A 23,971-nucleotide genomic window follows, 5' to 3' on the forward strand; every position below is an offset into this window, starting at 1 on the left:
CCAAGAACTGCTGAAAAAGAGTGTGCATTTCACGAAAAAGTTGCCCTGGAAGGATTTCAGGTTTAGGGTTGGAAGCCAACAGTGCTATGAATTGCCTGGAACTAAAGGAGGATCCCCGTCTGCACACTCGTTTTGTTACCTGTTGGAATTCTATGTCCCATAGGGTTGATGACAGGTGATCCAGGGAAGGAAAAAGACCCTTCCGCTCATATTACTGAGGATACATTGGACACTGCTGAAAGAATAATATTCGAGCCTATCTGCCCTGTGGGCCCATTGACCAGGGCACTTAGGTACCCAGAGTGGGGACAGTGCACAGGAACATGTAAGAGCCCAAACATACCTCCTCCTGGATAAGGAGTGCAGATGAGAGCTCCAGCTCTGTGAGGGTTTCTGTATGTCTCCCACACCCTCTTGTAAGCCGAGAGGCATTACCTCTTCCATTGCTACTGCTCAGCACACATCAATAAGTCTTTGAGCCTGTTTCGAGACATTCTGTCACCATCAGATCCCCTATTGAGCTTATACCTCATGCACATAACCACCTTCAACACGTTTGCCTCCACTGCGCTTATCGAGCCTACCCAGAAAGCTAGTGAGGACATCCTGATGAAGCTGTCTATGCTGTTTGAGCCTTTTCAATTAGCTTGCCAAAACGAGATGCTGGTACAAAATGTTCAGTTTCTGCTACCTTGTGTGACACGCAAAGAGACTGCTGTACTGACTCAACCTACCACTACCGAGCCCACATTCCCTCAAGGCATCGAGCCATCCCCAATTAATAATTCAATGCCACAGTGTTCAAATCCCCTCAAGGCGACCTGTCAACTTCGAACGTGTCTCGAATCCTTAGAAGCAAATAAAAGGACTTGCTTGATGCAGTTCATTCTTCTAAACAGAGACTTAGATAGTGAAATTGTTCTGCAGTGCCGTTTCCCAGGGATTTTGTCAAAGGTGGATATCTAAAAAGTTGGTCTCTAACATGAGAGCAGCCTGTACGTAGCAAGTTTAAATCCCACGGCAGGGACAACATAGACTGTCAACCTAACTAAGTCGAAAAATAAAGTACCATCCAAAATGGGCCAGCAATAGGACCTGTTATTACAGCTCATAGAAGCTAGAGGAGTCTGGCACAGAGCTCTTTATAATAACCCTATATTATTAATATTATCATTATTAGAGGTACCAGACTCCATGGCCTTCCCTTGGGTCCCAGAGACCAGTTAGGTCCAATGATCCTAACCTATCCAAGACTCTTCTAAAGGAACCATTCATTTTGTGTTGGTTCTCATCACAATATTATTCTTTGAAAGCTTATGCTACTGATTCCCGTCCCTGGGGAGCACAGCCTGCCCTCAGCTATTGCTCTCATTATAGAGTGGAAGGAGGTACACTAGTCCGTTTGATGTATATTACATTCATGACTGAAACACCTCTGAGCCAAGATGTGGTGGGTCTCGGGGTTAGTGCACCGACCCTTAGTCTACCATTGTATTGCTTCTGACTCTTCTTCAAGCAGCATTTTGATTTCCACACCTGCCCTCTCGTAATACACCACAGAGCTTTCTTTCTGTCCTCGGATACTCTCTCTAGCATAGGGTCAGTCTTCCCACAGTTGCCCAAATTCTTGCTCAGCCATCATGGCTCCCAGTGGAGAGCAGAGTCCCCTATCGTACCCTCTGTATTACTCACAAATGTCTCGAGGGCAAATGCCCACACTACTTGGCCAAGAGAATTTGCTGGCTTCACTCGCACGGAGTACTTCGATCGAATAACTCCCATCTTTTTCAATGTCCACCCTCTAAGTTGGCCATAGATGCCCAGGGATCTTTTCTACACTCTGCACCCAGATGCTGGAATGCCCTGCCCATGGATTAAAGAGCATGTACCAGCCTCTCGACCTTCAAACATGAACTTAAAACCTAACTTTCTACTAACCGTTATTCCTCCGGGATGTGCACAAACCTGATATATTCACCTTGACTTCTTTTGTATTTGTGTATTTTTGTCTTGTCTAGCGCTGTTATGCCTACAGGCGTCTACGCGTTCTACCAATAAAATAAATAACTATAGTACATGTTCTTATTGATATTTTGGATATCACAGCACACCACCCATTCTGTTGGACACTTGGCTGTTACCTGAGAATTTATTGGGAACCTCACCTGAACCTTGTGTGACTTGTTTGTCTAAACTGCTACAATTTTCTCACATTTACTTGCCAGTCCAATGATTCTAGCTAAACTGATGACCTCCTGAAGTTTGGGCTACTTCACCCGCCATGACCACTCTTGCAACATTGCGTTCAGCATTTTCATCATTGAGTGGTCACTAAGGAATTCCTCTAGTATCCGTTTGTACCTGCCCCAGCAATTAACCCATTCAGGCTACAATATAGTTGGCCACGGATGCCCCTTTCATCTGCCCACAAATTTAAAATTGAATCCAATACAATGTTCGTTTAGTGGCTGAATTGTGCCTACAGTGTTTGCAAAGTCTTTCCATATCTGGAAACACTCCTCTCAGGGCCAGCTGTGCCCCATTCCACACACCAGAATGTTGTCTCAGGCCACAGTGCCAACACCATGATAAAGCACAGCCCACTATCTGATCAGCATTAAACCTCTTCTCTTGTTCTCATTTAGGAACACATGGGTTCTGGGACCTCAATACCTTCAACTCGCTCTTCCTAAATATCTTCCCTCTCAAGCTCTTTGCTTATCCACCTACAACTCCCTCAGGGTCAGTCGCTTCTCCAAGCAACAAGTTGGTGGTAGATCTCTCTCTTCACCTGGGGCCTCCCCTGGAACAGCCTCCCTGTTTCCCTGCCTTCCTGCCTCCCTGACTTCCTGACTCCCTAACTCCCTGCCTCCCTGAAACTTGAGGAGAACCATCTCCGGTACCGGGAAGCACCTCAAAACCTTCCTCTTTGCTTCTGCTTTCTCTCCTCCTCTCCCCTGCTGAACTCCTGGCTGAAACTGGAACTGCATTGGTTAACTGGTCACCCTCTGATCTCGGGCCCAGGTCCCTTCCCCCCGCCAGTTGCACACCTGCACTGCCTCCCTGGCAAACCCCGCACTTGGGGACTGTTTTCTGTATCCCTGCAGTCCCCTACCAGCACTTGACACCTGATGTCTGCACTTACCCTTGCACTTGCCACCAGCTGGTCGCACTTTTTACTTATTGCTTTTAAGTATTCTATTTATCCCATATACTTCGCTGTCCCCTCCCCCACGCCCCCGCACTTTTTCCCTTTCCCTCTACCTTGCTCTTGCGTGATCTGAATGACACCTGGCCTAGTAGGATCATTGTCTCTGTCCTCCCTCTGTTCCCCCTCCATTGTCTCGCCGCGCCTTGAAACACTTGTGTATAGGCGCGTTATAAATGCTATATCATCAAAGAAGCAAACCACCGATCCCAAGGACTGGTCACTTCACCAAAGAGAGATACAAAGGCAGATGTTGATGACATATGCCGCATGTTTCTCGATAACCCTGGCACACGAGCCTCCTACACACCACTACCGCGCACTGTGGCACCTATGCTTTGCAAAGCACGCTCAACCAAAGGTGTCTCAAAACCAAAATAAGTGTTAAAGCGGATGAAATAGGATAAGCAGGCCCAGCAGGGGAAGACGCAAATGCAAGAAGTATTGATCACCAATAAATCAATTTTATAACGTTTGAAGCATGAGTAAAGTGGCGCCATACTAAATTGAATGAACTTTTATTGAAGTGGCCTTCCTTCGATGTGAATGGGAAGCGGCCTGTAGCGTCCCAGCATGCATTGATCCATGCACTGCGCATGAGTACATACCAACAGAGTGTGACTCCGCTCCCCCCTCAGCGTTCCCACAGTATCCACTGCCCATGTGGTGACTATAATGGGGAACTCCAGTGGTAGGCAACAATAATCCAAGGAACAGCCATGTGACTCTTGCATGTGGAGACACCATCAATAGTGTTGTGTAGCATCTTCATATGAATTAATGCAGCGTGACGTAGTGGTGAGCGATCATGCCTCCAACCAATAATAACTCTTTCGTGCCTCCAATCACCGGATGTCAGTATGTACAGGACCCCACTACACAGGTGAACAGTTTCACACCTTGAAGTTAGTGGCACCTGCAGTCATTAGGACCTCTCAGCCAATGGCAGAACCCATGCACCAATCCATTTGGTAACCACAGTGTAAGGACAAAGTATACAACATGCCAGTCCTCTTTTGACCCTAATGTGCATTTCATAGTATAGGCTGGCACCCAGTGTTCTTACTGCTTCTGGAGTGACATTCCACCACAGAGTTTGAATTGCAAGTCCAAAATAAATGGCAGCCTCCCTGGAATCCTCTGAACGTCTTTTAGAGCTTCCACGACACGCTGCCGCTGCTGTGGCTGAGGTGCAGGCAATGGCAAATGCGCATATAGTGCACATAGATCCGCAACAGGAAATGCTCCCAATATCTCAGAGGTGCTCCTGCTCTGAGATTCCTCTGAGAAAATCTTTGTAAAGCACAATTTGAACAGGAGTCTCTCAGTGTTGCGGCAGGTGGTCCAACGTTGTCTCCAGTTTTAGGGGTTGTGAATAAGGTTTAAGGCAGTCGGAATACACCTGTGTGCCCAGAGCATCTCCTTATCTGCTCCAGTGGAAACCAATGTGGAATTTTGATATTCTGGCCCCTGCCACTTGGAATGCCACCCCGCTTGAATTGAAAAAGATTCTTTCTCTCACAGAATTTAAGAGGAAGCTGAAAACCTTCCCCTTCAATGCACCCCTTACCTAGATTTCTCTGTTTGCTGTATCTCTCACCTGCTAACTGTCTTGTCTGTTTCGTGTGCGACCTAAGGCCTTTGGGCGAGCTGGCGCGTACCAAAAATTAAAATAAATAAATAATGTGAATCAAGCCCCTGCATATTATCAGGTGCGTAGAAAGGCACCGCCATACTAGCCAGGCTCAAATGACTTGCAATGGCTTAGAAGTCTTGAATACCTAGATCATGCAGGCGAGTGAAGTGTATGCATACATTTCATTACAAAATATTCAGTCTACAAGTTAATCTACAAACAACAGAGTGCTCACCTGTAAAGACAGTTGGCTGGTGAGTTCGGGTAAATTGGCGGGAAACTCTTTCAGGTCCACTCCTCCACAGTCCACAGTGGCCTCCTGCGAGCAGCTGCACTGCTTCGGGCATCTGGCAACTGGCGGGGAAAGGTCTGGCAGCTGCCAGGTTGCTTCATAGTAATCCATGTCTTCTTCTGGCTCCGCAGACCTCTCATTGCAGCAGTGCAGCAGCAGCAGTGCAACAAGTAGCGATTCACACCGTTGCATCATTTTCCTCTGTGAAAAAGAGCGAAAGATCGCATTTCAGCGCGCATGTCTCAGGAGCATTTACAGTACACAAAGTCAAACCGATATTTGCTCCATTGGTAACCCTGGGCATCCATGTTATAAAAACCTCATGTAGAATATTATGAAACAGGCAACATGAGATCATTCCAGAGCCCTCAGCCCTAGCCACTGTCTGTGTTGCTGCAATGACTTAAAACAATAGCGTGGGCTTTGGTGCAGCCATGGGAAAGGCAGCGGTACTGTGTTGGAAAAACACTGGCAAGCACTTTCAGTGCAAAGTTTGATGGTAAGGTATGAGAGGGAGCTGAAAGAGATCTCATGAGGAGGAGTTTTGGGTGCGGAAGCGCGGGCACTGGGCGGGAATGGCCATATGGATTAGCATGGGCAGTCAATGGGTGGGCAAATATCTTCTTTGAGTCCCTCCTCATACGTGATTGGTGTGTACGTGTGTCTGTCAACTAATATCCCAAACTAAAGAAACATTGACAATACCAACAGTTTGGGCTCTTATTTTTATTTTTTTATTTGTATTTATTTGTTCTTGGTTTATTTAAACCTTTACAAAATCGCACAAACAATGATATAGACATATTATAACATTTAGACACTTAATAATTCAGAAATAAATTAAGTATACAAAAAAAGAACAATACAATTAACTTCCTTTAATACTCTCATTAAAATACAATAATTTAAAAATGTAATAACATTGCCAAAACTAACCTATCATATGCAGAATTATCGTTCAAAATACATTCATGTCAGGTTTTCAAAACTTTACATATATTAATATTTACTAATAAGAACATAATCATTGCTAAGTGTAGCCTCCTACTCTCTTCACATTAATTCACCCACGTTTTTCAGAAAAGCAATCAATCTAATGTTCAGTGCAATTTCATTACCATGAAGCATCTGAGACCACAGTAACTCTCTATTAACTAAGGAGACAGAATTCACAAAATTTGAGAAGTATAAGATTCTCTGTGGGAGAAGTGAGGGGCATACAAGCAATATGTGCCGGAGGGTCTCTTCCTCCGTGTCCAGTCAAAGGATCGAATGACAAAAGGTTCGAGTCAAAAGGACCGGAAAAAAAGGGCGAATGCCTTTGTTAAAATGTATATTTTTTTTTGGCTTCCGTATAGGTAAAAAGAGTGGTTTTTACACCAAAAACAGGGGTTTGGGGGGATCCCCCTTTTGACTCGAACCTTTTGTCATTCGATCCTTTTCATTCGATCCTTTAACCTATAACCCTCTTCTTCACCTGCAATACCTCAAAAGCGACTACAATTTTCATTAAACCTATTCATGTGTCTAATTTTTAATATCTCTTGTGTCTACATGACGTTCATCCTGAAACACATAGGGCCACATTCCGAGATTGGAGGTAGTCATGGCGCTATTTGCGCCATGACTGCCTCCAATAATGGTACCGGCACCGGTCTCGTTCAAAGGGGACTTACCGGTGTAGTCCGACCTTTGCGGGACCGGTAAATCTCCATTGAAGAAGCCATTCCCCATTCCCATTTGAGACCCCATAGGGCTCAATGGGAAGGCGCTAATAACGGTACCGCAATTTGCGGTACCGTTATTAGCTCTGGAGTCCCTTAGCGGGTCCCGTCCACAGCGCCTGGTAAGGGATTACCGGCACTGGTCTCCTTAACTTTGCCCGGTATCCCTTACTGCCCTACTCATAATGAGGCCCATAGTTTAGTTTCTGATCGATCTACTGGGATACTTACTTAAATACCCTTCTAGTTCTGGATAAAATTTCCAAGAGGATACTGCTTGAAAATGTATTCTAGAACATAGAATGATGGTCTTGTTATTGTACCAATCATTTCCTCTCAATATTTTCAATCACTGACGATGCCCCCCTTGCATTCCAAGTCAGCGAGTTGTTAACCACCATCTCCAATCCCCAACTATTCACAAATGTAAGCCACAGCGATCTTCGAAGTTTTTTATTACCATCCTTAAGTACATATTCCTCTGCATAGGCCACCATTCCTCCCCTTCCAATGGATCTAAATTGCAATCCGCATTTAGATCTTCTGCTAAAACAATTTGTCCCCCTTGATTCACCTATAGCCACTGGTCGATTAGTTCTCCCAGACTTAATAAGTCATCCTCTAGCTGTTTGTCTGTGTAGTCTAAGGGGTTCCAATATACATGTATTATCATCATATGAAGAAACCCCCCATGACCTTCAAAACAAAAGGTGGTAATCAACATTGAGTTCGATATTTGCCAGTCTGCCACTTTCTTAATCTGTTTCCCCTGTCTATAACCCAAGAATAGTCCACCTTTCGGACGTCCACACTGGCACCCAGTTGCATGCACACAGATGACATAAACCGTCCCACATTAAATTACCTCTATCGTAAGTCTCCCGTAACAATATAAAATCAAAACAGGACAGTTCCTCAATTAATTGTTCATTCTGTAGTAGTTGTATGTAGCCTCGTGAGTTCTAAGAGAGTAAACTCATAGGCCCTGTAGAGCTAAAGCGGTTTTCCCAACGTTTTTAATTGGGAAATTGAGTCTCATAATAACAAGGCCAGCCATCTCCAGTCTTGGACCTCTGTACCCTTAGGTCCCTGAATAGTAGAATACTCCCTTTTAGAGGTCTCAGCATGGCCCTCACCAACTTTATAATTATCTTTTCTCACATCAGCCTGACAGGGTAAAAGATTGAAATTTGTAATGTCAAGCCCTCTTCTCTGCAATGCCCCCGCCTCTTTTAACAGCAGAGACCTTACCAGACGAGAGGGTATAATAAGTCAGAGATAATCATACCTCTGTCGATGTATATAGTCCACTAATAAAATATCTGCTGATGAAATTAAACTCAATTCTGAATATCAGCAAATAAAGAAAGAATATAAGATTTGTTCAAGGAATAGGGTACACCATCATCAAACAGATAACTCATTATAAGACTGGGAGAATCAGGGTACACAGGCTGTCTAACATCGTTTCCTTCACCCCTCATACTTCTACTCTCATGTACACCAATATTTTCTCCTCCCTGACTTTTAATATCTTGCCCACTCCCTTTACCCTGTATATCAATTTTTTTTATCCATGTAAGCAGACTCGCAGTCATCCCATCCAACTGTATTGTTTCTTTTGGGCTTTTCACAAGAATACCTGTCTCCTTCATAGTGTGAAGCATCTTTATTTATAGGCCCAAGCATACTTTCTATTATCCGTTTCACAGCTGCTTCATCCAGGCCCTCGTTTTCTGGCTTCTCTTTTCTATTACTAGCGAGGTATTTACTTGAATATTTTCATACCTTTCACCTTCATTTACGAATTCATTTCCCTTTAATGTATGCATATCATTATTTATAAAGGTATTTCATTCTAGTGATGTACCTTGGTGACCCAAACCCGTATTTACAGAGTGTACTATATCCCTTCTTTTTGCTAGTACAGGTCCCTGAGTTGGAGTCTCTAGCGGATTACTATTTGATCCAATAAATTGAACTCCATTTCCAAGTCCTACATTTCTTGGGATTAAGACTGCGAGAAAACACCTCTTGAGCTACTATTTCCATGGATACAGCCACAATAGGAGGTTAACTGCCATATCACAACCTCCTCCTGGCAATCCTCCTCTATCATATTGCCTAGTCCCTTATCCCTAAGGAACTTTCTTGATGATTTATTCTGGTTCTTCTGAACCTGAGCTTGTTTTTGTTTGATTTTATTTCTTTGAAAGTTTTACTTTAAATTTTGAAACATCAGCACGGTCTATAGGTAAGGAGTCCAGGTCAGTTATTGTGGCTTTTATATAGGCATGAGAAAGGCACTTGCCAGACAAGCTGAAGTGGTATTAACTGGCCATTGATGGTTGCAGGTGAAAAATGGGGATCTAGGTGAGATGACCGATTCCAAAAGTCTGAGTCCCAAAAGTATGTTTTTATTATTTTTTTTTGTTTCCCATTTGTCACATATATATATGTGGGGGGAGACCCCCACAGACCCCTCACCTTACCCTGAACATTTTTATTAACTTTACCCCTTGGCCCCATATATATATATATATATATATATATATATATATATATATATATATATATATATATATATATATATATATATATATATATATGCAAAAAAAAAAGGGTCCGACTTTTGGGCTTCAGACTTTTTGCCCTCAGTAATTTCGAACAATACCAAAAATGGTGTGAGTATCTGGGCATCAAATAGCAGTGGCAAGCAAATGCCCAACACTTATACACAAGCCAAAACTGTTGGCTTTTCCAATTGTTGTTTACAGCAGGACTTCAATGAAGGACATGCAGAGAGCTTCCAAATCGAGTGGCTGAAGACAGATCTGGTTGACATTTGTATTACACTAGCAGTGGGTTTACAACTCCAATTACGCCATTAGCTCTCAGAAGACTGTCTTGAAAAAACGATGTCTGGCACATAGAGTGCAACGTTTGATGTTAAGGCTTGAATGAAGCCTGCTCATAGAGTTCCCATAAGGAGGTGTTTTGGGCGGCGAGGGGCAGGAACTGGGAGGGAATGGACATAGGCAATAGCATGGCCATCGGCAGTCAATGCATGGGGAAAACACCCAAACCTACAAGCTTTGTGTCCCTCCTCATATGCCATTTCTCCCCATCTGTTCTCAAATGCAATAGTTTTGCCTTATAGCGACACCTAATATCCAAACTAAGCACGACATGCCTATCGCCTTTAAAGCGTGTATATCAAGCAAGACAATTTAACTGAAGGAACAACTTGCATTAATGTCGGCCATGATAATTCTGCCTACTATACAGTATTTCACCAAATAATAAACGATAATTGTGTCATTCTGAAGTAGGATGACACAACTACAAAACAGCAAGATAGCAAGGAAAGTCTCCTGTTGTCCAACTGAAACCTGGACACAATGCGCGTGGACGCATCATCCGCAGTAACGTCTTGCAGTGTTTCATGTCTGGTTTTGCAACCCCTTAAACTTTCTATCCATCACTTTTACCGATGAAAACAATTTCACAATTCACTGACATAACTCCATCTAAAATAGGGCAAAAATGCAGGGAGTGGGGCACGCCAAGACAGAGCAATCCCTCTTTCCAGATTGCTGGTCTTGCCCCACAGACTCCTTTAGATAACAGGCGTGGCTGGAGGGAGTGTTGTACCGCGTAGGCTGTTTTCACAGAGAGAAGGAATCCAGAGGATGCAATTTACAAAAGTGCAAAATTATGTATTTAATTTAAAAATGTTGCATAAATCAAGAATAAATCAAAGAGCAGCAATCTAACACAGGCAAATCAAAAACAAGTATCCCTTACATCCACACTGGGCATAGTGATCAATATGGACAGCCATATCCATATCTGCACCCACTCTTCACAGTCACTCACATACAACGTTTTTTTTTCTGAAAAACATCACAGTTACTGACAATGGGGGTCATTATGAGTATGGCGGTAGGGGCTTAACGGCACCGTTAAGGATGGCGGTGCCGTTAAGCCCCTACCGCCATATTCTGAGGTCCCATAGCGGGTCCCAGCAGGAACGGCTTGTCTGACCAGCCGTTCTTTGCGGGACCTGTTAAGGGACCTTGGAGCTAATAAGGGGGCCGCAATTTGCGGGCCCGTTATTAGCGCCTTCCACATTCCCATTGAGCCCTATGGGGGCTCAAATGGGAATGGGGAATGGTTTACTGAATGGGGACTTACCGGGTCCGCATAGGTCAGAATGTCCCGGAAAATCACCATTCAGTGAGACCGGACCCGGACCCGGGTTTGGAGGGAGCCATGGCACTAATAGGACCATGGCTACCTGCGATCTCGTAATGACCCCCAATGTATCCATCCCTGGAGTGGATATCAGTTCATCTTTTTATAATCCCAATTTCCAGGCATTTTCTTGGACCGCCTATTTTACCTGTGAAATTCAGACAAATGAGCTTTTAGAGCAGCCGCTTTTTCGATGACACTGCCCATGGAGTGCATGGCTTTTGAGAGATAAGGACGAAGCACACAGCTTTCTTCGGAGCTCCTTGCAAATCGGCCCTAGTCTGAAGCAGGCATTTCATATTCACATTGCTTACATCATTTTGTTTCAGGGGTTGTTGTGTTTTAGACTAAAGCACAGGTTTTCATCAGGTGTGTGTCTTTGGTCAGAGCCTGTTTTTTTTTTTTAAAAGTGAATACAGCGGTGTCCCGCGGGTCTCGGGGTACAAACGAGTGCAGATCTCTGGAGATAGGTGAAGCAGAAGCTCTTTCACATCGTCATATTTGAAGAAAAGAGCAGATGGGTGGGAATAAAGCACCTGTATGGAGTGATTGAAGAACCCACTGCGTACTGTAAAGGCATTCCTTAGCGAGGAAGCTCAAAGAGTTCCATTGAAGAGGAGTTTTAGGGGGCGGAGGGAGAGGCAGGAATGAGTGGGAATAGCCATAGGGATTAGAATAAACTTCATCTAACAGCGCCACCAACATGGCTAGTACTGAAATAAAGTGAGCCAGCTCAAAGAGTTCCCATGAGGAGGTGGTTTGGGCATGGAGAGGCAGACAAGGGTGGGAATAGCCATAGGATTAGCATAACCTATACACTGTGTGTCCCTCCTCATATGTCACCCCTGTGTGTCTATTGTCATATTCCCTTCCTCCCTATCTGTGCGGATCTGCAGTCAAATGCAATAGTTGGTACTTCCTAGGTGCTGCAAGCAACAACTGATAGCCCACACTGAAGAGATAAGGCACGGGTCATGGCCGTTGGCCCCTGCTTGCTGGCCGAGGCCGATACCCCACTCCCTAGTACTTATCCAGATCCCACCAGCCAAGCCATATATCAATGACCGATCACTGCAATAATGAGAATACACAAAAGAAAAGTCTACTCAGTCCTCACTGGCACTCAACATGTGTCTTTTCTAGGTCCCCTCAGATCCCTACCTCACTTTCCCCCTTACCAGCTGCCAATTTTTTCCGATCACTTATTGTTGTGCCATTTCAATGGTAATTGCACACCATTTCTACCGATAAGTCAAACATTTTCTCCCACATACAGGCCCCCTCGAGCCCAGCCCATACTCACTCATTGCACATGAGCGCCTCTTCCCGCTCCCCACTAGTAGCCTTATATTAATACACCCTTTTCGCCCTTCAAATATAATTTTGAACACTTTTCATGTTAGTCTTCTCTCTGTATTCTCACGGCAATCGCTCAGTATTCCCTTGGGAAATACAGATTTCATTTCTAAAAACCTATCAGTCCCCCTATTGCAAAGCACCATGGGAGATATGTGAATGTTTTCTGGGACCTTGGGGCACCCCCTTCTCCATCGAATTTTCTTTTTTAAACTACTGGACCCATCTACTGCAAACTAGCAAAAGGCACATATGCTATGCTTTGTGCCCAACTAGTGTCGTATTTGTTACAAATCCAGCAGTTTTTGTACTATGGGTGTTACATTGAAGACTTTTTCTCTATGGGAAAAGGAATAAAACTCGGCCGAATATAGAATTGTTTAGTTGTCTTACTAACTTTTTGGCTTACTGCACAAAAACCCAGACTCATTTAAAAGTGGAAAAGGTCGCTTTAATGTGACAGGCCAAAGCTTACAATCAAAACGCTTAACTGGCTCCATGGCCTAACAAACTAAAGAAATATTTTAACAACCAATTAAATAAATTAAACATTTTCATTTTCATTTTCCCCCAACAATTAAATAATTAAATAACCCATTTCCTCCCTAATTATCCCTTGGACCCTACCGTCTCCTTGCCCCTTTTCCAGGGGTCCCGCTTTCTCCCAGGGGCCATGCCCCTCCAGGCTCAATACCTGTTCCCCCGGGGTGACCTGCTTGTGCAAACAGCGCCACCCCATCCTTTCCTGTGTCATTCCCCCATTGTGCTTCCCTCCCCCCACATCAAAAGGGGCCATGCCCCCGGCACCAGAAAAACCCTCCCCCAAGGAGTTCTTTCTGCCCCACCCCCCTCAACTTTCAGCCCACATAACAATTGAATGGCCAACAAATCAAAACTTGCGCCAACTCCCCCTTTCTTTCGCGCAGCATCTGAAAAAGAAATTATAAAATCACTGACAAGTCAAAAATATTTCAACAACAACAGTTGGCCCACCAAGTCCTACTCCACCTTTTCAACATTCCCCATTATCAAACTCCCTGCCGTACCCCTTGTATTTCCCAAACCTCCAACGCCCCAATCTTTTCACCTTGTCTTCTGAAAAAACCCACCTGTTACCCTCAGATGCTGCGCCCCTCCTAAAGGAATGAGTCCCAAAATCCTCTGCCTTTTCTCCCACTGCCACCAGCGCCTTCCGCAATACCCTTAGCACCTGGAACTGGGCATAAGACCTTGCTCCCTCGACCCAGCCGAACCCAAGAGCCCCTTCCCTTCTGATCCGTCTTAGACCTTTTAATCTTGATGTCTAAACCTTCTTCTGTAATTTGAACATCTTCCCGTTGCAGTCCCCCTAACCCCTCTCTTTTCCCCCGACCAACTCGAAAACCCTAAAAGCCCCCAAACCATAACCACGTAAAACAAGTCGCAAACAGCTCCCCTACAAGCAAAAACCATTTGTTCCACTTGTTGTGCCCAGTTTATTGCTTTACAGTCCTGCGTTGTCCCCCCTGCACCGGGGCCCACGTGCACCCCCGTCCATGCAGGCCCTTTACTTTATTACTCCTCTCGCCACTGCACCAGGGGCCAAACCTGCGCCCCCGTCCATGCAGTCCCTTCCATATCACAATGTTCAAGCTCCTTGCGTCCATTACCACCTGTTTCCCCCCTGCACCAGGGGCCCTAGTGCACCCCCGTCCATGCAGGCCCCTTTTCTTCCTTACTCCACTCCACCGCTGCACCAGGGGCCAAACCTGCGCCCCCGTCCATGCAGATCCTTCCATATCACCATCTTCAAGCTACTTGCGTCCATTACCACCTGTTTCCCACCTGCACCAGGGGGCCTAGTGCACCCCCGTCCATGCAGGCCCTTTAGTTTATTACTCCTCTCGCCACTGCACCAGGGGCCAAACCTGAACCCCCATCCATGCAGTCCCTTCCATATAACTAATCCTCAAGCTCCTTGCATCCATTGCCACCTGTTTCCCACCTGCACCAGGGGCCCTAGAGCACCCCCGTCCATGCAGGCCCCTTTTCTTCCTTACTCCTCTCCACCGCTGCACCAGGGGCCAAACCTGCGCCCCCGTCCATGCAGTCCATTCCACATAAATTCCTCTTCCAGCACCTTGATTCGCTGCCCCACTTTTTTCCCCAGCTGCACCAGAGGCCCTAGTGCACCCCCCATCCATGCAGACCCATCTCATCACTTCCCCTTGCTGCACCAGAGGCGCTCCCGTACCTCCGTCCATGCAGCCTGAAACCTACTCACCTTGTCGTGCGGCAAGCGTGAGGGCTTCACCACCGTTGTCCATGCCCTCCAAACGACAGCTACCACCCCTTAACAATTTCCACCGTTACATCCCCCCTGCGGCCCTCCCCTACCTACTCCTCTTCCTCCTCACCCTTCTCCTACCCCCTTTAAGTTGCCCCCCAAAAACTTTCATCAAACCTTGCGCCCCCCCCTCCTTTTACGATAAACTGAGCCCTACCTACCAGCACACCCCAATTTACCTGGCATGCAGTCCTTCCCCCCCACCTACTTGCCCCGCTCCTCGTCCTGACCCACTGTCCCCTGCCTGAAAACAATCTGTAACCGGATGCCGACCCGCACACCTGCTGCATTCGTGTTTAAATTTGCACCCCCATCTCGTGCACCCTTCTTTATTGAACGCCCAACATGCTGTCGAGGGCTGCCCTCTATCTCCTCCCCCCGCTCCCTCATGGGCGGGGTGACCAAGAAAGGGCCGGAAAGGCACGGGCAGCCCACTTGCTGTGTGCAATGTCGGGGCAGGCCTCGTTGGGGCTATCCATTGCAGCCAGAGATCCATGTCTATCTCCCCCCAGACCGCCTGACTGTCCTCTGCCATTCTCGCTCTGAATTCCTCATCATACCTTACCCAGGCAAAGCCCCCAAAACTCGTGAAAGCCTTCCTTATTACATCCATATATTTAAGCAGGGCCACGCAACGCTCCGGGAATTTTTCACAATACACACTGGCATAAATGATAAACGCTGACGTCCAATTCTCAATAGTCACCGGGACCCTTGGGCGTGAAGCCAGTTCCCTCTCTTCCTCCTTAGACCCCTCCTTTGCTCTCACTTCCCTATGGAGCAATTTAAAGACATCCACAAATTCCCCTGCCTGGATCTTCTCCCTGGTCGCCGCCATCAAGTGTGCCCCCAATGGTTTTGTTATCCCCATGTATGGCAATTTCTTCTCCTTTCCTTTTACTTCCACCTCTTTATCTTTACCAGCCTGTACCTCGAGCCCCAATGGCTCCACCACTTTGTCTGTTTGGACCTCCACTGAGCAAATGTTCTCCTCAACCCCCTCGGCTCCAATGGCCTGCACACCAACCTCCTTCATCACACCTTGAAGAACCAGCCCGTTCATCCCCTAACCACCTATTTGTAACCCCTCTCTGCCATGCAGATGACCATTCCCTTTCCCGCTCACCTCTTTCCACGCCTGCCACCTGCGGCCTGGCATCCACACCGGTGCTCCTTCTCTCCATTCTTAGAGGGCTCCTGCTGCGGGGACAAAACATGTCAGCACAATCACCCAGCCAATAATTCCCTTGACCCCTTTCACCACGACCCCCCTGCACTTCCCTTTCCCTATCCCACCTTGAACTTCTTCTCTCCTCAACCCTTTCCCTTTCCGCCCCGTAATCTTCAAATTCCCATTGCCCCCCGTATTCCTCCCAACCAACTTCATCACCCCTTAAATACCATTGAGGATGCGAGCTCATGCCCGAGATGATTTGCTGATCTTCTTGCGAGCCCGGGGTGTCCGCCCCGACACTCCCTTGACGTCTTCTCGGCGGGGTTGTGGGAACCTCTGCCTGGTCCTCTTCTCTTGGGCGAGGCGTTCCGACCTCCACCCTGAAATCCTCATTGCTAGGGGCTGTGCTGCGCCCTCTAGGCTCTCCTTGCGTTGACCGAGGAGGGGCCGTACCGAAACCCTCACCCTCCACCTGGACAGCGGGGGCTGCGCAGCGCCCTCCGCCCCCACTCCTCCTACCCGGGGGGGCCGTTCCGCGCCCCACCCTACCCTCCTCAATTGACGGGGACCTCTCCCACCTTCTCCCACCTGCGCTCTTCTGCAGGTATTTACCCCCTCTTCCCCTCTGCCCTGACACCCCCGTCTGCGCCCCACCCCTGCCCCCACTGATGTTCCCTCGGGCCCCACCTTCTCGAGCATTCCCCTCTTCCCTAGAGCTATCATACCCTTCCTCCCTCCCTGGCTGCCCCCCGACCTCCTTAAATCCCCCTCCGCCCTCTTGTCTATCTCCCTCCTCATCTTCCTACCCCTGGATTCCCAAACCTCCCCTCTCCCTGCCGTAGGGGTGCAAGCCACCACCGCCGCCAGCGCACCGTCTGCCGCCGCTCTACGCTGCGGCCTGCCCCCACTACTCTCCTCTTCTCCTGTAACTTCCCCTACCGCCCCTTCCAATTGGGCCTTAGTTGCCCTGCTAATGATTTCCAGGGCCTTCTTCAAGGCCCCAGCATCCACCAGCCCCTTCTTGCTTGCTCCCCGGCCTGTCATTGTGCACAATAGTCCGCGTGTGCCCAAAAGTATGCCCCTTAAAATCAAACTATGTACTCTAAGCCCCCGAGCCGGGACCTACCCGTGCACTAGCACCCTTGGCCCTGAGCAACCCTGACAAGAAAATAAAAAGCCCCCAGAACCAAAACACACATTGGGTGATAACCCGTAAAATAACCTCACTAATATTGATAGTTAATAAAAGAAAAACTAAACCAAAAATATCCCTACCTAACTACCTTTTATTACTGGTATTATTATTATTAAAAACCCTGAAGAGGGAGCCCCAAAAACACTAGAAAACAAGCACAAATTAGTGCTTACTAACGGCAGTGAACACTGCCACCTGGCGGTGCCCAAGCAGCACCGCACCTCTCCCTCACACGAGGGACACGGTCCCTTTAACGGCGCTGCCCTGCCCCCTTCCTAACGAGCGCTGCTAACGCGCCCACAAGCGCCGAGACAAACGCTCGCAATCCGTGGGAAAATCCCACTGAGGAGCCGCGGAAAAGCCGCTGCCGCTATGCTCCTTAACCTGCCCCTAAAACCCCCACGCACAGCCGGCCCGCGAACGGAGGAAGGATTCCTCCCCAAATCCCCGCCGCAACACCACAGAGCCCTCACGCCCCCCACTCACGGAGTACCCCCGGCGCGCACACGGAAGCACAGAGACCCACGGTAAGACGCGAGGGGTGTCTTATCTACGGCACCCCTCCTACAAAAACTCCTATCGTAATGTAAACGATATATTTTTTTTTTTTAAAGTTAAACAAAACCTAACCGCCCTCCCCTGCTACACTCCCCTACCTCACCTGCTCTAACTCGCACCTAGGCCCCAGGCACTACAGGGAAGGCTCGGGAGCAGGCAACAGGACTTGACAATCACCAAGTCCTAACCGTCGCCTGCCTCCCGAACCTTCCCTGAGCCCTTAAATACCCCTGGGAGGCGCTCTGCCCCCCACGGCCACTCGCTGGCCGTGTGCAGCGCCAAAAAATTCCCCGGGGGGAAACGCTTCGCGTTCCCCCCGGGGCCCCCCTTTCCAAACCTTTTCTTGGGGAAAATCTCATCCAAATCTGTCCAGCAAGTCAATAGCTATTCGCTATCACATTTTGGGAAATGTCTGTGGAAACAGGCTTCAGCTTAACTCTATGATGGGGATGATTATGTGTATATTTTCAATACAGTCAGGTGGCTTGAAAAGACCTCCCGCTTCATGAGTCACTACCCCAACTAACAACTGTACTCTTAAAGAGTGACAGAGATGCAGGGGCCACAACATCCAAAGGAGACATTTCCTATCAATTTCTTTAACACCCTTCATTGCCGTCTGACTGACAAAGCACCAGTTCCACTGGCCTCTCTGAGGCAATCCTTCATTGATGGACTCACTCAAACCAAGTCCTTTCAGCCCTTTAGAAAGTGACAGCCTCACAAGCTTCCTAGAGGTCTGGCAGGGCTCCCATTGCATGTGAGACTCTACCCTTTGCCTCATCGGTTGTACATGAACTGAGCCTTGATTTGGCATCTGACCCCCATCCTTAGCACACCATCTTTCACAGGAAAAGACTTGACATTTGAGCTAATTTTCCTACCCACAATGTATTACCCACTTGGCTCTGAATTGAAGGTTAACTTCAAGTAATGGCTACTGCGGATACATGTAGACCCCAAAGGAGAGGTGCATCCTTCATCATCAATGGGTCACTATGTTATTGTTCCGTATAGAACACAAGCAGGACGGCCAAAACTGATCCCAGAACTGCGACCAGGCCTCTCCCCTGCTAGATAGACTAATAGCATCAGATCACCCTCAATGTAGATAGACAGCTTGATTTTATAAGCAAGGACTTTCAAGAGGGAGTGGATCTATTGAATGTATTACTTGAGTGAGAAGAACACTAAAGAAAGACACAACTCGGATTGACCCTTGAAGATATGATATGATAGGTTATTTAAAACGTGCTTAATACCCAGAGGTTTCTAAGTGCGGACTCAAGGATCGATCCGGTGTTACTCTGTGTCGTCTTGCTCCCAAGGCAGGCATGTTGCCCTTGAGCTATCCTCCCAAGAGATGCAATGGCAACCTCTGAAGAAGGAGACCAAGGCTGAGCACTTACCTGTGCCTACAACCTTTGTATTCACTTCGCACCTGTTGTTGGAGATCTCAACACCTATCACGGCCGCCTCTTTTTCAAAGGTTCCAATACACCAACCAATGCTACCTACCCTCCCAAGCACGCCCAATAGGAGAATTGCTGCATCTAGCCTTGTTCTAGTAAAGTACTCTTTACAGCCGCAGCATCTTCGCAAGCAGTATCCCTCCGAATAAAGGGCTTCACAGACCTGCTCCTGGCCTGTAGGTTATTAATGTAACCCACTTTGTTGAGATTTATAATATTATGTTAACGCACTCTGTTGACATTTATGCCACATTGTTAACATGCGCAATCTAATTTATTAAACCTATGCAAATATTCAAAGGGTCGGATACGATTTTGAATGCTCCCAATAAATGTTTATTAGGAAATACATTTACTCTAGGAAAGGGCCAACATATCTCCTGGCCCTCTGGTCTGTTTGTCCTATGGTAATTTCACATGGGGCATGAGGCATTTTTCAGAAATACCATCTGTTTGACCATCCCTACCACTGTTGTACAGAGACCCATGCTTGTGATTGACAGTAAAAAGGTAAACAAACGCCTTCTGAAAAAACACTTTGCAGTCAATGTTTATCAATGTATTCCTATGGAATCCACCTGGTCTTGAGCAGGTACAAAACCAGGGCATAGTCCATAGGAATCGATGTGTTTAACTCATGTATACAGGTGTAAAATGACAAGATGGCGGAGGTCAGCATGGCAGGGATCTGAACTCCATTCGTACCTGCTACGCCTTGTCAGGGCTGGGAAATGGAACGGGGGTGAATCAAGACATAAAAGCATTCAATGTTGCTTTTACTCCCCAATTTACTAATCTCCCCCATTTAAAATGATTGTGTATATGTTTTCTAACTGGGTCATTTTGATTTAAAACATATATATTGCACGAAGGGGGCGCCACCATTTGCACTCTTGTACAAAAGGTCCCCTCCGTGCAATCTTCTTTATTTCCACCTGATAGTGGAAAAGTGAGGAGTGAAACAGGTGAAATCGACTTCACTCTTCGCTGTTCCACTATATTGCCGGAAAAGTGAACGGCTTCGGCAGATAAGGATTGAGGGAGGTATTTAAAATAGATTTTTTTTTTCAGAACGTTCACAACCCAATCTCGCCCAGAAGTCAGCACACAGCTGGCTGAATCTCTATTGGCCAGAATAACGTCATGTGAGTGGCTCATCCGTCTCCAGGCCTCGTGCTGCCGTAGCAGCATCCTGAGCAACAAGGAGCGAACTAGGCCCTTTGCACCTGCCTTGCCCCGCGAAAGAATTGGCGGCCCCACATCTAATCCTACCACAGGGAATAGGAGTGATAACCCAAAGCACACTCCTCAATAAACCAGCGCCATAATTGTTCCGCAACATGTGACTGACAAAAAAAAACATGAATCTATCATTTGATACCATACACACCGGACCCGGAAAAAAAATGCAAACCATGGCCCTCCTTCCAAGTTTGAAAGTATTCCCGTGGTATTTCTGTGGAAATACTGTTAGGATTGGTTATCATTACTGCGACTCGGTCCAACGGATTTGCTGCTGATTACCGAGCAGCGGCATGGCGATGGGAATCCCCATTTTTCGTGTCCAAAGGGCTTCAATTGGGCATTTTGTCGATTCACAGTGGGAGGTAATTGCACCTGTGGTTAGTTGTCTGTGGTTGTGGAGGATGTACCACTTACCGCTTGCAGGCGGCAAATGCTCCACTTCAAGGTCAAACTCTTAGTTTTGTGATGCAGGAAAAATGATGTTACTCCTGCTAGTGCCAAAAAGAATTCAGTAACGCAGTCGCTGGCTTTTAGTTTACTGCACTGAACATATAATAACCCCCAACGTCTACAAATTGCTTAAGGATCTTGAAATAGAATTGATTAACAGCATAGAAATCTGGCTCACCGATAGTTAGATCACATTCCTGGATACCCTGCTCCCAGAAGGATTTAAAATTCTAATAAAAATACTTAAAACAAAGAAGGAGGAGGAGTAGCACTAGTATTCCCAGACAGAATTCCAGTGTGATCCAGTGCAAGCTAAACAATGCCCTTCATTGAAAGTATTGGCAGTGAAATCTGCTTTGAATGTCAATACACCAGTGGAAATAATCATCGGATATTGACCCCATGGCAACTGCATTCATTCTGTTGATGGAACTATTCTCCTACCTGCAAAATTCCACTAACAACATTCTCCTTCTGGGCAACCTTCACACCCTGAAACACTTGTGTATGGGCGCAATATAAATAACATATCATATCATATCATGGCTTCAAACAGAAGCTAACTTATAGTTAAAAACATTTCACATCAGCATGTCATCTCTGAGTTTCACACAATAGGCAACAGTCCCCAGCCATGGAACCGCCCCACTCTGGTTGTAATATTCACATGGAACCTGGATATCAAATAACCGTGAACCACCAGCGAGTTATGGACTAACTTATGAACTGAAATCCACAGCCATTGGAAACTCCTCCTGGAAAACCTTTATAATGTCACAGTAGAAGATCTCTACAAAAACAACCGTGAAGACCCATCTACTAGAGTGGCTAAAAGACTGGACGTCCGAGCAATTCTCTGCTCTGAGACATGTTGAAGATCAAAGAAAGCTAACAATGGTCCATTCTTCAATTGCAACGCCCTGGGAGACTTGGTGGACAATTATCGATGAACTGGTGAATGTCCAGCTCATCTGAAGGCACCTTGGCTTGCCAAGTTCCCTTGACAAATCTCAACTCACTCTATTAGCCATTCTAAACGATCTGGTCCTCCACAGCCAATACACTTTGTTCTTCACTGTGAAAGAAAATAAAACTTGCCGACAAGATTCTCGTGTACATGACACACCCCTGTGAACTAAACCTCACCCCACAGATCACAAAGAAGAAAAGAAAAAATCCCCAGAGGAAGCATGTTATCGCTATTATTATTAGCAATACGGGTAGTGCCAAACATGCGCATGCCAGACGTGTAACTGTAAGAGACTATTGTGATGGATAATATGATAGAAGAATGTTATTTGTGCATATGTAACGTGGACCATACACATTATTTTCACACTATGGATTTTTTTTCTGGAATCAAAGGCTTAGGTTGGTTGGGGTTTCCAACTACCAAACAGTCCTAAAACAGTCTACTAGACCTTTTCAAGAGCGCTAGCCTTGATTTCCAATCACAAATGGTGAGATAAAGGGAAAAAGAGGTAGGGAGGATGCTCCTTGAGGGGGGTCTTCATATGCTCTGAGGTATATAGAGAGAAGTTCCAGTTCCAGTACAAGGTCTCCGCTTCATGCAACATTCTGCAGCTGTTCATTATGGTAGGACTTTACATGCTAGCCATGTCGAGACTGATTTTCTCATGCTAAGCGTGTGCATACAGAAGTTAAAGAAGTTCAGTTATATTAGGAGGTTTTCGGCCTAGATTGGTATCCTTTCATTAGCGCTTACACAAGTCAGCTTTCGTGATTATAGCCCGAACGAATGGGAAATGAGTGCATTGAGTAGTATATGTTTGGCAGGGGCACTGGGAGATCATATTTGGTTCCCTTGCAGCATGAGCATTCCATCTAGAGTTAAATAATAACTTCTCAACACCTGATAAGTAGTTTCATTTCCTGGAGTACTCTTCTGCCTATCCTGTTCTAAATCCTCATCGTGATCTCTCTCACCAGACTCTCAAGGCAACCTTCACAAAGAACTAGCCAGCAATGACTGAACCAGAAACCTGCACACTGGTCAATATGCATCTCTATTATTTGACTAGTGGGAGCATTTCATTGCTATCGGGACAAGGATGGTGAACATCCACAACCTTACTATTTAAAGTGCACATTTGCAAAGAGCCTGATCTTGCCATTCAACTTCGAAGTGATCCCTGGGTATTCATAAAAGAGGGCGACAATGTATGTGCATCATTATGTTTTTTGCCAACATCTCCAGTTTCTTTTTATAATTTGCGTGGCATGCTTTCTAAACCTATCCACTACATGTTGAGGGTTCGCTGCTACACCAATACATGGGCAAACTGCCCATTGCCTTATAAGCAAATAGCACACAAGCTTAGTAAATGCATTTGGAAACATTTCGAGCTCTGTGGTTACACCACCAAAGACATGGGGCCTCATTACACGGTAGGCGGTGAGCCATGGCGCTATTAGCGCCATGGCTCATGCCGGTAAAATACCGGCACCGCCTTGGCGGAAAGGGGATTTACCGCCCCATTCCAAGGTTGGAGGGGCGGTAAATCCCCTTTCCGCCATTGCCCTTCCCCATTCCCATTTCTGCCCCATAGGGCTCTATGGAAATGGGGAAGGCGCTAATTACGGCACCGCAATTTTGCGGTGCCATAATTAGCTCCGAGGTACCTTAGCGGGTTGGATTTTAACACCTGCAAGAAGCAGGCGTTAAATCCTCCAACCCGCAAAGGGACCTCATAGTACGGCGGTAAGGGTTAACGGTCACCGTTGCCATTAACGGTGACCGTTAACCCTTACCGCCGTCCGTGTAATGAGGCCCATGCACCACAAGATCGACATTGGTGGTATTTGGGCTTAAGTGTTTTTGCCGTTGTGCACGCATCATCATAGTTGTCTAGTGGTTCAAGGAGAGAAAGAGGTCTCCCTGAAAACTGAAAGATGTAAAGGAGGTTGGCCTTGCAGGCAGGAACCAGCCCATCATCAGTCACATGATGTGCAAAGTTCTCATTTAAGCAAGTCAGGGAAACGACCGAAATGACTGTCGTGTTCCAGTCTTTTTTGCCTTGTCAAGTGATGCTCTCCACCACTGTTGTAAGAATAGCA

The 23,971-nt window shown here is 46.5% G+C and overlaps 1 protein-coding gene across 1 annotated transcript in view; it reads right to left on the bottom strand.

Moving 5' to 3' along the window:
• Positions 1-23,971, bottom strand: part of PODN (podocan) — a 481,723-nt gene that overhangs the window by 332,039 nt on the left and 125,713 nt on the right. Inside the window, exon 2 of the mRNA XM_069642176.1 lies at positions 5,080-5,337. Coding sequence (XP_069498277.1) covers positions 5,080-5,337 — 258 coding nt within the window. The remainder of the gene's footprint in view (positions 1-5,079; positions 5,338-23,971) is intronic.

The sequence above is a fragment of the Ambystoma mexicanum genome, chromosome 1q, assembly GCF_040938575.1.
Source record: "Ambystoma mexicanum isolate Mex_15411 chromosome 1q, UKY_AmexF1_1, whole genome shotgun sequence".
In the NCBI taxonomy this organism is placed as follows: domain Eukaryota; kingdom Metazoa; phylum Chordata; class Amphibia; order Caudata; family Ambystomatidae; genus Ambystoma; species Ambystoma mexicanum.